The sequence below is a fragment of the Panthera tigris genome, chromosome E2 (genome assembly GCF_018350195.1).
Source record: "Panthera tigris isolate Pti1 chromosome E2, P.tigris_Pti1_mat1.1, whole genome shotgun sequence".
Lineage (NCBI taxonomy): Eukaryota > Metazoa > Chordata > Mammalia > Carnivora > Felidae > Panthera > Panthera tigris.
The window spans coordinates 47,264,751-47,280,010 of record NC_056674.1 but is presented as its reverse complement, the minus strand read 5'-3'; the positions used below and the strand labels follow the sequence as shown (position 1 = coordinate 47,280,010).

Below are 15,260 nucleotides of genomic sequence, written 5' to 3'. Positions count from 1 at the left end.
GAGTGTCCGACTCTTGATTTTGGCAGCTCAGGTCATGATCTCACTGTTTGTGGGATCTCCACGTCGGATTCCACACTGTCAGCATGGGATTCTCTCTCTCCCCCTCTATCTGACCCTCCCCAAATCATGTGTGCTCTCTCTCAAAACAAACAAACAAACAAACAAACAAACAAATAAATAAGGGCACCTGGGTGGTGCAGTCAGTCAAGCTCCTGATCTCAGCTCAGGTTATAATCTCGCAGTTCGTGGGTGCAAGCCCCACATTGGGCTCAGCGTTGATGGTACAGAGGCTGCTTGGGATTCTGTCTCTCCTCTCTGCCCCTCTCCTGCCTTGCGCACATGTGCATTCTCTCTCTCAAAATAAATAAACTTTAAAAAAATAATAAATAATTTTTTTAAAAGACAAACCAAACATTATAAGAGCAATGTACTGGGACACCAGGTGGTGGTGGGAATGTGCTATCAACTGACCCTCTCCAGGCCTCTGTTTCACATTTATGAAACAAAGAGAAATGGTCTCGGTTATTCCCACTGGCAAGTTACTGGCCTTTTGGGCAAGGCCATTTTTTGGTGTACAAGTCTATCCCACACATTAAGGACATTAAGCCTCTCTGGCCCTTGCCCCCTACATGCTGGTAACTCTCTCTATTGGATGTGACAACCAGCAAACCCTGCCCCAATGGAAAGGGCATGGGGTCATTAAGTTTGGAAAACTTTGTTTCCCTAGTAGATGATCCCTTTCAGTTTCCTTAAAGTACTACAATTCTATAAATAAATAATCCTCAGTCTCACTGAAGTGACAAGTCCATGACTGAAAAAGAGTACGGAAAGAAAAAGTCATGGGTGACTTAGAAAAAACATGAGGTAATTTTCGTCCCAGTAATCCCATTTCTAGCACGGAGCCCAGGGAGAGCAACAATATAGCGATTCATGAGCTAAGATTCAGTCATCACAACACCACTTTGAAGAGCTGAGTGATTTGAAACAACCCAAATAGGTAACACTGCGGACTTACTGGGTGCCAGACATCAAGGCAAGCACTTTACTTCTTGACACTCCAAGTGAAGCACATCTCTTAGGAGCTTCATGCAGAATCTCAGGCCCCACCCAACCTTCTGAATCAGAATCTTTATTTTAGGATATGTGCTGCTGAAGCGAGCACTAGAATCTGTATTTTATCAAGCTCCCTGCCGTGAACATTAGACTTTAAAAAGCACTACTTTGCAAGTATTAATTCACTTGATCTTTATAACGTGTAATTTTCATCATGACCACTCTATAGTGTAAATATAATCATTCTCCATTTTATACATTAGTAAACTAAGGCATAGAGCATTATATAACTTGCATAGTGACGGTCAGAGCCAGGATTTGAACGCACACACTCTTGTTCTAGAATCAAAACTCTAAATCATTATTGCCTGTTATTACTCAATTTTTAAACAAGTTATAGTATTTCCAGAAAATGGAATCTTCTGTAGCAATTAAAACTGATGTCTAAGGAATTTTTAATGACACAGGAAATTAACTGAAGAATGCAGTAAACAAAACTGAATATATGGTATGGGCCCAAATAAATAATTTTTAAAAATTACGCACACATGTACTTTGAAAAAGACCTGAAGAAAAATGTTGGTGTGGGAAGTCAAAATACGGGACCTGGTGTCAGAATGCTGGAGTTCAAATTCCAGCTCCTCTTATTAGCTCAGTTATGTAGAGGCGGCTTTTAGGCAACAGTCTTAAGCACTGGAAACCTGAGCAAGGTAAAAGGGCCCACAGGAACCACCGCACTGGACTCCAACAGGCTCATTAAGCCATAGGCTCTAACCGACCAACGGGCTACTTACAACCAGGCAGTTCTTAAGATTACCAAAAAAGGGAAAATTCCATTTGTCCCTGTATTCCCTCATTCCACCCTATAACTATAGCCCCTCACCATCACCTCATGTCAGGCCATCTCTCCTTTGCTGTTCTGCCCTCTGCTACCGTACATTGAGTCTAGAAACTTCTCTCCCTTGCTCTGCCTTGGGTGAATTCTTTCACCGCATGCACAGCTGGCCTCCATTCAAATGGAGCAGCTCACATTTGGAGAACCCCCATCTGACTGAAATACTCCACAAGTGATCTTAGGTGAGATTCTTAACCTTAAGCCTCATTTTCCCAAATGAAAATAACATTTACCTCACAAGATCATTGTGAAAATTAAATGAGGTAATCTACAAAAAGCATAAGCATTGAATATTATTATTTCTCTTTATACTTTTTCATTTTCCTAAATTTCTACAATGACTGTGTTACACCAGTAAATAGCAAAAATAAAAAAAAATAAAAATAATGCCTTAGATTGTCAACTATCTTACAGGCTATTACAAAGAAAGTACCTATTCGTGTGATTAGATAACACAAGACTGAATTCAAGCAATTAACAGTTGAATAAGAGATCTAAAAAAAATCTTTAAATAAGTATGCTTATATAGTAAAACTGAGTAAGGGACGCTGCACCAGTTCCCCTCCAGGAGGGACTGGGTGAAGAACGAAGTCCACCACCTACTTTGAATGACTGAGGCATTCCAACTGCCTGGCAGTACCTGACTTTGAACAGGTTCCAGGACCTCCGGCAAAGCCTCACTCTTCCTCATCTGAAAGAAAGGATGCTACTTCCCTTGGAGTTACTGTGAGGATTTAATGAGAATAGGAGCGTTAAGCACTAAGCACAGTGACTGGCAAAACAAGCAGTCAATGTTAGCAAAAATCCACCATCATCACCACCATCATCATTCTCTGGCTGAATTAAACTTCTCGAGCTCCTACTCCAGGAATTGAAATATATTCATTCTTTTCAAATGGCAATTCAATGGTGTTTTCATTATTTTCTAATCAATTAGATCTACGAAGAGCTATTTCATTACAAAATTATCAAGGCCACAGGGCTAAAAAAAAAAAAAAAAAAAAAAAAAGACAAACTTTCCATTTTAAGTAGTTTAGATTCACAAATTATTTCACATTTGGATTCTTAACTACACAGCTAGTAGCAGCAAGCTAATTCAGAGTTTCTCCACTTTTCTGTATCTCTGCACACATACACATTAGTATACAAATGAGTAAGTCTTATGCTTAAATACATGAACTCCATCAATCACTACCAGCTATAATGTAGGTCAAGGCTTTGCACCTGATATAATTAGATCGGAATCGGTGTTAAGATTTAGAAAAGCCTAAGGATCACCCAGTCTGATCCTTACGTTTTGCAAATGGATTTAGGAAATTTAGTTAACTGGTGAACAAGGAAAACATTCAAAGGCTAATCTACTTTTTCAGGAATTAGTCCAAACCCTAAAAGAAGCACATAGTAAACTTCAGTTTAGACTTTTTAAGTGACATCAATTTTTAGCTCAACTAAAGGTGTTACTATTATTACCACATGTTTAGGAGTAAGTGGGAGCTTCCTTTCTCACTTTCACGAGCCGCTCACTCTAAATCTACAGCTCTAACTTCTGTTTCAAGACATTTGTTACAGGGAGGGAGGAGAGAAGGAGAATGGTCAGGCATTTAAGCTCTTATTTGATGTCTAATTCAAAGAACCATTTTTTTTTTTTAATTGAAGCAAAGAGTTCATAAACACAGTATAAGACTACTATGAGAATACTTTTTCACATTTATATAAAAAATTCTAAAGAACACAAATGGCATTTGAATCTATAAAAATATGCTCAACTGCACTCATTAAGATAAATGAAAATTAAAATGACAAAATAACAAAATTCCTACCAGATTTGCAAAAATCTAAGTCATTAGGCTTGAAAACAGATTTGTCCTTGGAATGCTGACTTTATGATTCTCTAATTTAAAAACTGTTGACAATCAGGTCTATTCACAAGCAAGTATGTGCTCACATGCTTGAGTATGTATTTATATTTACATATAAAATTTAATCCTAACATGATCTGGAGAAAGGGGAAAATAGGCATATTTTTATATTATTTGCCAAAGTTTAACTTCTATGAAGAGATATCTGACAATATATATCAAAATTATAAACGCACAGGGGCACCTGGGTGGCTCAGTCAGTTAAGCATCCGACTCTTGATCTCAATCTCAGGGTCATGAGTTCAAGCCCTGCATTGGGTTCTGTGCTGGGCACAAAGTCTACATACAAAAAAGCAAAACAAAAAAATGGTAAATGCATATATCCTTTGGCCCAGCAATTCCACTTCCAGGAGTTTATCCTACAGATTACCTCCACATGGGAGAAATATCATAGGTAAAAGAATATTTACTGCAACACTGCTTATAGAAGTAAAAAGTAGTAACTATCTGAATGTCCATTAATAGGAGATTGGCTGGGGCACCTTTGTGGCTCAGTTGGTAGAGTAGGCCACTCTTGATTTCAGGGTGGTGAGTTCAAGCCCCACGTTGGGTGTGAAGCCTACTTAAAATTAAAAAAAAAAAAAAAAAAAGGCTAAAATGATGGTAGACTCATAAAATGGACTATTATACACCCATTAAATAAATGTAAATTATATAAATATTAATACAAAAAGATCTATAAGAGATTTCCAGTCAGTAGTGTGCTGGATATAGCACCATTAGTTTTAAAATTTATATACAGGGGTGCCTGGCTGGCTCAGTCGGTAGAGCATGCAACTCTTGATCTAGGAGGTATGAGTTCAAGCCTCATGTTGGGTGTAGAGATTACTTAAAATTTTTTAAAAATATAATTATAAAATAAAATTTATACAGAGAGACACATATTTATGCATGAGCATATATACTTCTCTATTTCTTTCTACACATTTCAATTTCATTCTATTTACATGTATTATTTTTTTAAATAACTTTAAAATATTTATTTTATATTTAGATATCTGACCCATGGTGTAATCCAAATGAAGTAACCATCACATTTTCCTTCCCTGATGGCTTTTAAATTCAGGAATCATAATGTCAGCATTCCAAGGACAAATCTTATTTCAAGCCTAGTGACCCCACAATCAACGTCAGTTCTAAACACAATGAAAATCCTAGAGCCCACTTCCCATCACAAAGAGTAATGACTTACATCAGAGTGGTAAAACTCAGACCATACCTGACTAGGTCCCCATGAAGCTGTAGATACAGACTTTCCCTTCCCTCTCCAGCACAGATTTCTGACGCAGGGGTCTCCACTGTACACAGGACGAGATGTAAGTCAGAGGAGGCAGAGGCGGTTGTAGAGGCAGTGGTCGTGTCTGCTCCATAAAGGTAAACACAACCTCTCTTCACATCTTCTCTCAGCCAGTCTCTTTCTCGAGAACCAAACCTACTTCTCCTATTCAAACAAGTTCTGCTCCCATTGCGTTTCATATTTCTCTAAAAAACATCAAGAGAAAGAAATCATTAGCTATAATGTCTGGCTGAGTTAGACACATTCAGTCTTCACCCCACCCTTCCACTCTACATTCACCAAACACCTCTCTTGGGGCCTTCCACATCCGCCATGCCCATTCCTAAGCTGGAAAATGGTTTTCTCTCCTGCTAGCTGTTCAGGACTCTGTCCATTAGCTTCTCTGACCCTTTCTTTTTCTTATGTTTTCAGAAAAATGTCAAGAATTATCTGTGCACCTATTACCCACCTTTCATAAAATTTAACATTTTGTCATTTATTTCAGATCCTTATTCTAAAGAACATACATACAACATATTCTTACATATACTGCTGAAGCTACCTGATACCCCATCAATTCCATTTCCTTCCCTCTCTCCGCAGAAACACTCTACTGTATTTGGTATTCACCATTCCGTGCATTTTTCTGTCTGCCATATATGTATGTATCTACAAATGAAATTTTATTTTACATGATTTAGAACTGTAAATGCTAACATACTTATGTTTTACCCTGCCATTTTTGCGGGGGGGGGGGGTCAATATTGGTCATGCTAATACACCCAGCTCATTCATCTGAATATATCCCATTACATGAATACATTGCAATATATCCATTCTCCTGTTGATGGCATTTAGTTTGTTTCTAATTTCTCACTGTTATAAACAATGCTGCATTAGATGTTTTTGGACATGTCTCTATAATGCAAATTGAGAGCTTCTCTAGGGTCCTGACCCTCTGCCTCACATCCTAAATAAGTATAGAATATTGTACAAATGGTTTTTATATTCTAATCATGTTCCCAAAAAAATTACTGTTGCATTTGATAATTTAGGTATGTGAAATTCACACACATTGTGGTTACCTCAAAGCAAAAACAACTGCTACAGCAATAATATGACAAGGCTCTAAAGATCAGTATTTACCTGTTCTTTTTTATGATGGGCCATTTCTATTCCTTTTAATATAAAGGCATTTCCACTAACGCTTACACTGCCATACCTCTCTAGTGTCAGTCTCCATTACCTGTTACTGTTTCAGTCATATCCACCTACCTATAACTCCCAAACATGTCACGATTCCTTAAATGTGTGACTTGTCTGAAAGGTCCTTCACCTTGTCCCTCTGATGAGATAGGCTTGAAAACTCTACTCATTTGTCACCCTGTGTTCTCTACGGAGCCTTCTATTTTCCCATCCCCATTCTCTCTGCATACCTAAAATTAGCGACTCTACTCTCTCCACAGCAGAGCCTCTTCACCTTGAATATGCATCTATTACTATGGGGATCACAATGGGTTTTAATAATGTATTTGATATTTCTTCCTCTCTTCTATATTGAGAATCTATTACGGTGCCTTAATACCTGAGTGGCAAACTGATGCATTCAGAACTTAACTGACATCACAGAAATGTATTGCCAGTCTATACTTTAGCCCAATTTGCTCTGGCAAGAAGTTGAATAAGCTTGGGGCGGAGGGGGGGAACATCTCCTTTTTTACAGAGAACTAAAATCTTTTTGCCAACCAAAAAGTAAATAAAACACTTTTGTTACTATTCCTCATTGGAAATCAGAAATACCTACAAATAAAGCAAATATTATTTTTGTAATTACCAAGATTAAATATTTGAGGGCAAATGTGGCACCTAAGGTTCAATTTCTAAAGCTGATAAAGGATGGGCACTTGAATGGCTCAGTCGGTTAAGCGATGGACTCTCGATTTCAGCTCAGGTCATGATCTCAAGGTTCATGAGAATGAGCCCCATGTCAGGCTCCGCGCTGACAGCACACAACCTGCTTGGGATTCTCTACCTCCCTTTCCCTCACCAACACGTGTGTGAGCGTTCTCTCTCTCTCTCAATCAATCAACAAACAAACAAACAAATAAATAAATGGAAAAAAGGTATTCCCAGGGAGGAAGAAAGAAAAATATGAGAATGGCTTCATTGTTCAAGGATGACAAGTAAATCAACTGTTTTACAGATATTAAGGATTTGAATATAGCTATTTAAGACCATGAGGATTATTACTGATTCTAACTTTAGATAAGTAGGATAAACCCCTGCTACAAGTGGGAACTAGGTCTCTCTCTTCTCAACAAGAGCATTTTCTCAAAGCTGAACATCTCAGAATTAACAAAGGGCTTTCAAGTACTTATTTTACAAAGACAAAGGCCATCATACTTTTATCACCAAGTAATTTTAACCACTGATTAATTCCAAATATTCCTTATTTTTTAGTCTCTGGGAAAGATTAACAACTGGCCCATCTAAAAACAGCATTCTAGGGGGCGCCTGGGTGGCTCAGTCGGTTGGGCATCCGACTTCAGCTAGGGTCACGATCTCACGGACCATGAGTTCGAGCCCCGCGTAGCGCTCTGGGCTGATGGCTCAGAGCCTGGGGCCTGCTTCTGGTTCTGTGTCTCCCTCTCTGTCTGCCCCTCCCCCGTTCACGCTCTGTCTCTCTGTCTCAAAAATAAATAAACGTTAAAAAAAAATTTTTTTTTTAAATAAAAAAATAAAATAAAAACAGCATTCTAGGGGCTCAGAGCCTGGGTGGCTCAGTCGGTTAAGCATCCGACTTTGGCTCAGGTGATGATCTCACAGTCCATGAGTTCAGGCTCTGTGCTGACAGTTCAGAGCCCAGAGCCTGCTTTGGATTCTGTGTCTCCCTCTCTCTCTCTGCCCCTCCCCCCGCAAAATAAAATACAAACATTAAAAAAAATCAAGGTGATTTAAAAAAAAAATAGTATTCTATATGGTACAGTAACATCTTTACAAGGAAGCTCTGTGTTCTGCACCAAGTGGAGAGAAATTTAGCTCACTGGAGAGAGCAAGTGGATACTATTCCACACAACCACCAAAAAGCTTCTTTTAAAAAACTTTTTAAGGTCAAATAAGGCCCAATGATCTCATCAATCTTAAAAAAGTCAAGAGAAACCCCAGGAAGTTATTATTTTAGTTCATCCATGATTTTTCTTCTGTGAGGATTTTTAAAGACATTTTTAAATGTTTATATATTTGTATCAAGACTATAAATTCCTGGCAGCTCCTTTTACCCAGGGGTCATGTCCCTGTGCTTTAATAAAAACACCTTTTTGTACCAAAAAAAAAAAAAAAAAAAAGACTACATTCTTTAAGAACTTTACTGAACACATGTGTTGTTGGTCAAAGAATGTGTCTCCTACATATATGACATATTACACCCTATAAAGATAAACTGCTGAATTAGAACTTGAGTAGATATCATTCTCTTAAACCTGCTCAATGGGCATTTAAAAGGCCTAGATACCAAACAAGCATAGCCTTCTAGCAACAAATCTAGATGGACTGTTCAGCTGTTATTAGCTATTGCTGAATTACCTGTGCTTTCTTCTCCACTGTGTAAAGCATCAGATAACTGCTGAAGGCCAGTACTGTCCTCTGACACATTTTCAGCTTTTAGAATCACTTTTCCACTGAAATTGCTAGATTAAGAACATTCTATTGCTTTCCTTATTCTTTTTTTTTTTTAATTTTTTTTTTTTAATGTTTATTTATTTTTGAGACAGAGAGAGACAGAGCATGAACGGGGGAGGGGCAGAGAGAGAGGGAGACACAGAATCGGAAGCAGGCTCCAGGCTCTGAGCTGTCAGCCCAGAGCCCGACGCGGGGCTCGAACTCGCGGACCGCGAGATCGTGACCTGAGCTGAAGTCGGACGTTTAACCGACTGAGCCACCCAGGCGCCCCATTGCTTTCCTTATTCTTAAATAAAAACTGTTGACAAACTTTTCTAAAAGGAAACAGAACTATAATTACCTCTCACATCAAACAAGTATAAAAGAGCACATTTAAGATTTAAATGTATTTCTAGAAAGCACAAGTCTTTAGAATAAGCCATGAATTAAGTACCTACTTTAAGCTTTTAACTCTCTAAAAAGAAAAATAACCTATGAGGGCTGTAATCAGTTCAAAGGTGATAAAATATTAAATGCCCACATACAATTAGCTCTAATATATGCATGGTAAAAACAAGAGTCTGGTCAGGTAACTCTCCCTATGCACTGGGTTCTATTAGAATGTGAAATTCTGTAAGGTAGGAGATATACTCCCTGGTTCAAAACTTTAAAACAATATAGCCTCATCTCCAGGAATATATATGTTAAGGAATATTTTGGAAAGGGTGGGATGAGATAAGGATAGGAAGAATATTTCAGTTCATTAAACTCATTTTGGTATTCACGGATTTTTAAGAACCACATACACACATTATTTGGATAAAAACTTGAAGCTAGTTCTGACAAAAATGGATCTCATGGCACTCACTGTCCAGTTGTAACTTCTTATCTTGTACAGTCTGAGTAAAACAATAATCCCAAAGTTGTAGGAAACATCTGGAAAATGATGCTTCAAAGGTACTCCCAATAATCTTACGAGTATTACCAATTACCACTATCATATTTATATTCCAACAGCAGTAAATGGGTACATTCTAATTAGCAATTTGCTAAATAAATCTGGGAGAAGAGTTTTGAATCAAACTTTCCAATATCCCATACAGATGGACCTAGATCTAACCTGGCTAAATTATACTAGCTTAGCTATACTAGCCTTTTTTATGAAGATCTATATTAGACAATAATGATGCTCACAATTAGGTATTAAGTATAATAAAGGCATTACAAAAAAAAAAAATAATAAGCCTTTTCCAAAGGTTCTTTAGAGAAGAACAGGTAGGAGACTATGACTTTCTTCTACCTATAGATTCTTGTCCAGTTTCACTTGACACAAAATTCAACTACTCAGCTACTTAAAGAAACTTCTGTATGCAGAACACACAGCACCTATTCACCATTGATGATCCCATTAATTTGCAAGGATTATTTAAAATGTTGACCGTATGCAATAAAGCAAGAGATGCAAGGGCATTAGACACTGTCAGCCTCCCACCAACTCAGTACTATAATCAAAATCAATTTCTGGAATCTTTCTAATGGTCCCCAGACTGGAACCCCAGGGAACCAGTGGTAAAGAGGATCACTTCCTGGAAGTGCAGGAAGGTAGGACCCTTGAATCAAGAGCCTCCTTTCTCAATTCCTCCCCTCTCATAATTCACTCCCTCCCCAACAAAAAGTTGCTATAAAAAAAGCCAAGGTTGTTTATCTTCTAGGCCAGAGGGCATTACCTATCTCTCAGACCTGCCATTTCCTGATAAGCCAGGGCAGAACTTTTCTTCATTCACAATTTACACTTGGTGACCTTATAGTTTTAAATAAATGTCTAAAAGTAATTATGCCTTAAATGCCTTAAAGTAAATAAATGCCTTAAAGTAATTATACTTAAGACTTAAGGTTAAGTAAGTTAAAATAGTACGTACAAGGTTTATGCAGAAGTAAAGGTAAACTATGAAAAGTTATTTCTTTAAGTCACTGCACTAAGACTGGGAGGTAGTAGCAGAAAAAAGTGTTTCAAATTCTACAGAGTTCTATTTTATGTTGTTTCATGGATGGATTCACCAGATACTTTACGTCTATTATTTTTTTCATTGTTCTCACCTTTGTAATGTCCTACAAAAAAAACTCAATAATACAATGCTCACCCTTAATCCCAATTAACAACTATTAATGCATTTTTAACTTTATGTATTTTCACTGTTTTGCACAGTATTTTTAAAGACATCAAATCCTCTAAATTTTCTTTTCTCTCCCATCTCGCTGGCAAGTTTTAAATTCTGCTGATTTCCTCTTCTAGAACTCTAGAAAGAATTCTATTCCACCTCCAGAAGGACATCTAGCTTATATATTTGACCTACAGAAAAATTTCTCTCCAACTATTTCAGAGGCCAGTAGAAAACTCCATCCAGTTAATTTCCCACAACCCCTCCTTTAAACCATCTTTACTGTTGCCTCCCGACCTTACATCTCTTGTGCATTTAAACTTCTTGTCATCCCCTTCAAGTCTCCACTCTCCGCCTTGCTTGCATCTGCTTTCATTTTCCTCCTACTCCCCTCAATTCCTGCCCCAAAATCCTGCTAGATGCCTGTTGCATAACTGCTCCCCCATCGCCGTCTCCCTGGATTGTTAGCCCCACTCCCAAAACAGGAATGCCCGTTCTGCCAAACCCCTCCTCCCCGCTGCAACGAGACCAGAGATTCCCGGAGATTAAGATCCTCCGGGGATTCTCTCTCCAGGCAGGCAGGTCGAGCGTGTAGGCCTGCGCCTCGGAGCGCGAGCCGGGTCCTAACTTCGGCGGTGAGCCCCGGGGGCAGAGTCAGCCCGCTCCACCCAGCACAGCCCGGAGCACACCGCAGAGCCCGGCCAATCACCGCCGCCATCCTCCCGCTGGGGTGATGTCTTCAGGTGTCCGGGGAGAAAGCCCTGCGTACTTACAGCCCTGCTCTCGGGCCACGGGCGACCGGCCCCCGGCCCCCAGCGAGGCCGAGGGAGGCCGAGGCGGGCCCCCGGGTCCTGAAGGAGCCGGGTGGGCGGCGGCGGCTGGGCGGACGCCGGACCGAAGGCGTGGGCCTGCGAGGCGGGTGGCGCGCGGCCAGGGATGGGCAGTCGAGGGGAGACAGAGGCGACCGAGGCCTCGGCGGGGGCCAGTCGCGGAGGCCTCTGCGGGGTCCGCGGCGCCCCTAGTCAGACTGCGGGGCAGAGGGGCGGCGAAGCGGACTGACGCGGCGCGGGGGTCGCCGCCTGCCTCGGCCACCGCGCGGGGCAGGGGCGGCCTCTCTCCTTCCTTGCTCCCTCCCCAGCCCTCCCACCTCACCTTCAGGACCCGGATCCCGCCCGGCCGGCGGCTCGCGGGCGCTTCGGGCGGCTCCGGGGGCTCCAGCGGGCCCGCGGGCCCCGGCTCCACCTCCCCCATCGGCCGCGGAGGCTGCACAGGGACGCCGGGCCGGCGCTACGGCGCGCGAAGCCTCGGCGGCGCGCGCGAGCAGCCCCCCGGCCCCGCCCCCCGCGACCGCGGGCCCCGCCCCGGGCCCCGCCCCTCCCGCAGCCCAGCTGGACCTGCGTAGCTGCGGCCCCGCGCGGCTACGGCGAGGAGCCGAATCCTGGCTGGCCGGTGGTGCGGAGCCCACGGGTGGGGCCGGGCGCTACCGAAAGGCTGGGCCTGAGTCCCCCGCTGCCCTCTATTTGGAGGACTGAGGGTTATTCCCTGCTATCACCGCCTCCGAGGTACCGGCTGGACTAGGGGCTGGTGGGGTCTGCACCTGTCAGTAGGGACCGGACGCTGCCCTCCGCAGAGGGTGGCTGTTGTAACTTACCTCTCCCAGACGTTTCCTCTTTCTGCTTCAAAACTGGCCTGTCACCCTCACATGCGGAGCCACTGAACGGATTGTCGAGAATATTCACCTTAACAAGGCCCTTTCTCTTCCTAAAGATGCTCACGACGTTCTTTAGCAAATTCAACCCAACCTCGCGTACAAAATGTCACTTCCCTGCCTGAAGTCATAATATGGTCTAAGACCATTTTATTATTTGTAAGGCTAATTTAGAAAATCTTTAGAAGTTAATTTATTATTTTAATTCCTGAAGGGACGGTAGTTTTGTGACTAGCCAGTGGGCCAGATTTGGAGTCATCCTAATTCCAAATCTGAGCTGTGCCTCTTATTACATCTATACCCTTGTGCAGTTTATTTGATTTGAGCTTTTGTTTCTTAGCTGTGAAACAGAAATTCATATCTAAGTTATTATCAAGATTTTTAAGGGCTTACATTTTATTCATTCATTCATTTATTTATATTCTCCAGTTAATATACAGTGTAGTCTTGGCTTCAGGAGTAAAACCCAGTGATTCATTTCTTGAGAAAGTGCTTAGTAGGAATTAACAGTAACAATTTATAATTCTGATTTTCCAAATTTAAGACAGTCAGTTCCTCAGACCTCTCCTCTTAATTCTGCTCTAAATTTTCCTAGGAAACCTTTTAGACTTCTGGATTTTAGGGTTTTCCTCTTACACAGGTGTTAGTGAATCTTCAAGCAACATGTAGGGAATTAAGCAGCAAAATCAGTAACTTCCGGAGATTTGAATAATTAGTGAAAAGTTATCTCCCCATTATCCACTGCTCCAACTTGCCTAGCCCAGACTAACTGTATGTCTAAAATATTTTAATTGAGGGGTGCTTGGGTGGCTCAGTTGATTAAGCATCCAACTTCGGCTCAGGTCATGATTTCAGGGTTCGTGAGTTTGAACACCCCCCCACCCCCCGACCTCCCTGGGCTCTGTAGTGACAGCTCAAAGCCTGAAGCCTGCTTTAGATTGTGTCTCCCTCTCTCTCTGCCCCTCTGTCCAACCCCCTCCTCAAAAAAATAATAAACACTAAAAAAAAATAAAATATTTTAATTGTAGGCTTAGTACAAGAGTTTTGAGATCTCCCCCCTCAGAAAAGAAACACTAAAAAAATTAAAACATTTTAATTGTAGGCTTAGTACAAGAGTTTTGAGATCTAACAGCATAGTCTGTGCCCCCTTCTCTACTGTGATATATATGCATTCGGAGATCTTTTAAATTCTAAGATAAAATTTGACTCTTGTAAAAACTCTCTGTACAAATGATTTATTCTGTAAAAGTTTGGAAACTACTTTCTCCCTTCATATGAGCTACTTTGCATATGCCAAAATTCGATCTCCAGTAATCTTCATTTGTCTTATTTTAATAAATTAAAAATGACTTTGGCAAGTCTGATATAAAGTGAAAAAAGGTCTTAGGTTGACTACCTCCTGGGTCTTCCTTCCACCTTGAAACTACTTTCATGAAAGCTACTCAAAGTAGTTGAATCCTGGGGTGCCTTGGTGGCTCAGTTGGTTAAACACCTGATTCTTGGTTTCGGCTCATGTCATGATCTCATAGTTTCACGGGTTTGAGCCCCACATCAGGCTCCATGCTGATGGTGCAGGGCCTGCTTGGGATTCTCTCTCAACCTCTCCCCTGCTCTCTTCCTCTCAAACTTAAAAAAATTATTTAAAAAAAAAAGTCGTTGAATTCCCATTTCAATGCTTACTGGGTAACATTCCAGCAACAACACTGGTATGAAGGTTATAGGCACCCATATAGAGAGAGAAGTGAACTTTAACCAAGGGCAGATGGGCAGTGGAAAGACCAAAATGTGGTTCAGAATTAGGGTTTCTAAAAGCTTGTTTCTTGAGGTTTTATACATTGCCTTTTCCAGATCTCATGAGAAACTCTTTATTGATTGATCCCTTGAACAAGGGCAAAGGATCCTATCCCAGGATCAGCATTTTGAGTTAATGCTGGGGAACAGCAGTGGTAGATTGCTTTTTGGTTTTTTTTTTTAAATCAATGGAATAAAGGCTAAAGCATCAATTCAGAATACAAGCATATGCTAAAATTTATGTATTTACTATTTTTTCATCAACAACAGTAGTACCCCTTTCATAAGGAAAACAAACAACAACAAAAGAATTTCCAGCCCAGATGTTGCAGGGAATCATTTATGATGCAGCTCTTTAAAGGTCTCCATGTTTTAAGATCCAATTTAGCAGTCAAGCAATTGATTCTCCTTTTTCAAATCATGTACTACCATTAACATTTTATACTGTTTCAAAGGTCACATATTCATGTTCTTCCCCAGTTCAAGGCAATGTGCATTATGTATGCCAAGGGTTATGTAACTATGGTTTCTGGAAATGGTAAACAGCTGAGACTAACCCTAAAAATAAATTCCTCTGGGAATTTCTGTGCAAAAATCCATCTGCCCTCACTGCAGGTTCATCATTACAGAAATCACTGTTTAGATCAAGCCAAGAGACAGACAAGTCATTACTGCTTCCTCTCTGTATGGTTTTATAAGTACATACCTCTCTCTCTTCACCTGGGAAGGACACACACACACACACAAATTTATCCTAGGAGCTTTCCCTAATCCTCACTACAAAATACAAAGTCTGGAGAAG

General features: G+C 40.8%; 1 protein-coding gene across 4 annotated transcripts in view; it reads right to left on the bottom strand.

Moving 5' to 3' along the window:
- PHLPP2 (PH domain and leucine rich repeat protein phosphatase 2) overlaps positions 1-12,233 on the bottom strand; it is a 75,611-nt gene extending 63,378 nt beyond the window's left edge. For 2 of the 4 annotated variants that reach the window (XM_042968533.1, XM_042968535.1), the window contains exons 1-2: positions 12,112-12,233; positions 5,087-5,349 (exon numbers count right to left, since the gene is read on the bottom strand). In XM_042968533.1, the coding sequence (XP_042824467.1) occupies positions 5,087-5,349; positions 12,112-12,210 (362 nt within the window). In that variant the 5' untranslated portion in view covers positions 12,211-12,233. Of the gene's footprint in view, positions 1-2,588; positions 2,673-5,086; positions 5,350-8,725; positions 8,815-12,111 lie in introns of those variants that run through there. The other 2 variants (XM_042968534.1, XM_042968536.1) reach the window with 2 other exon arrangements.
- Positions 12,234-15,260: the final 3,027 nt, after the last annotated feature.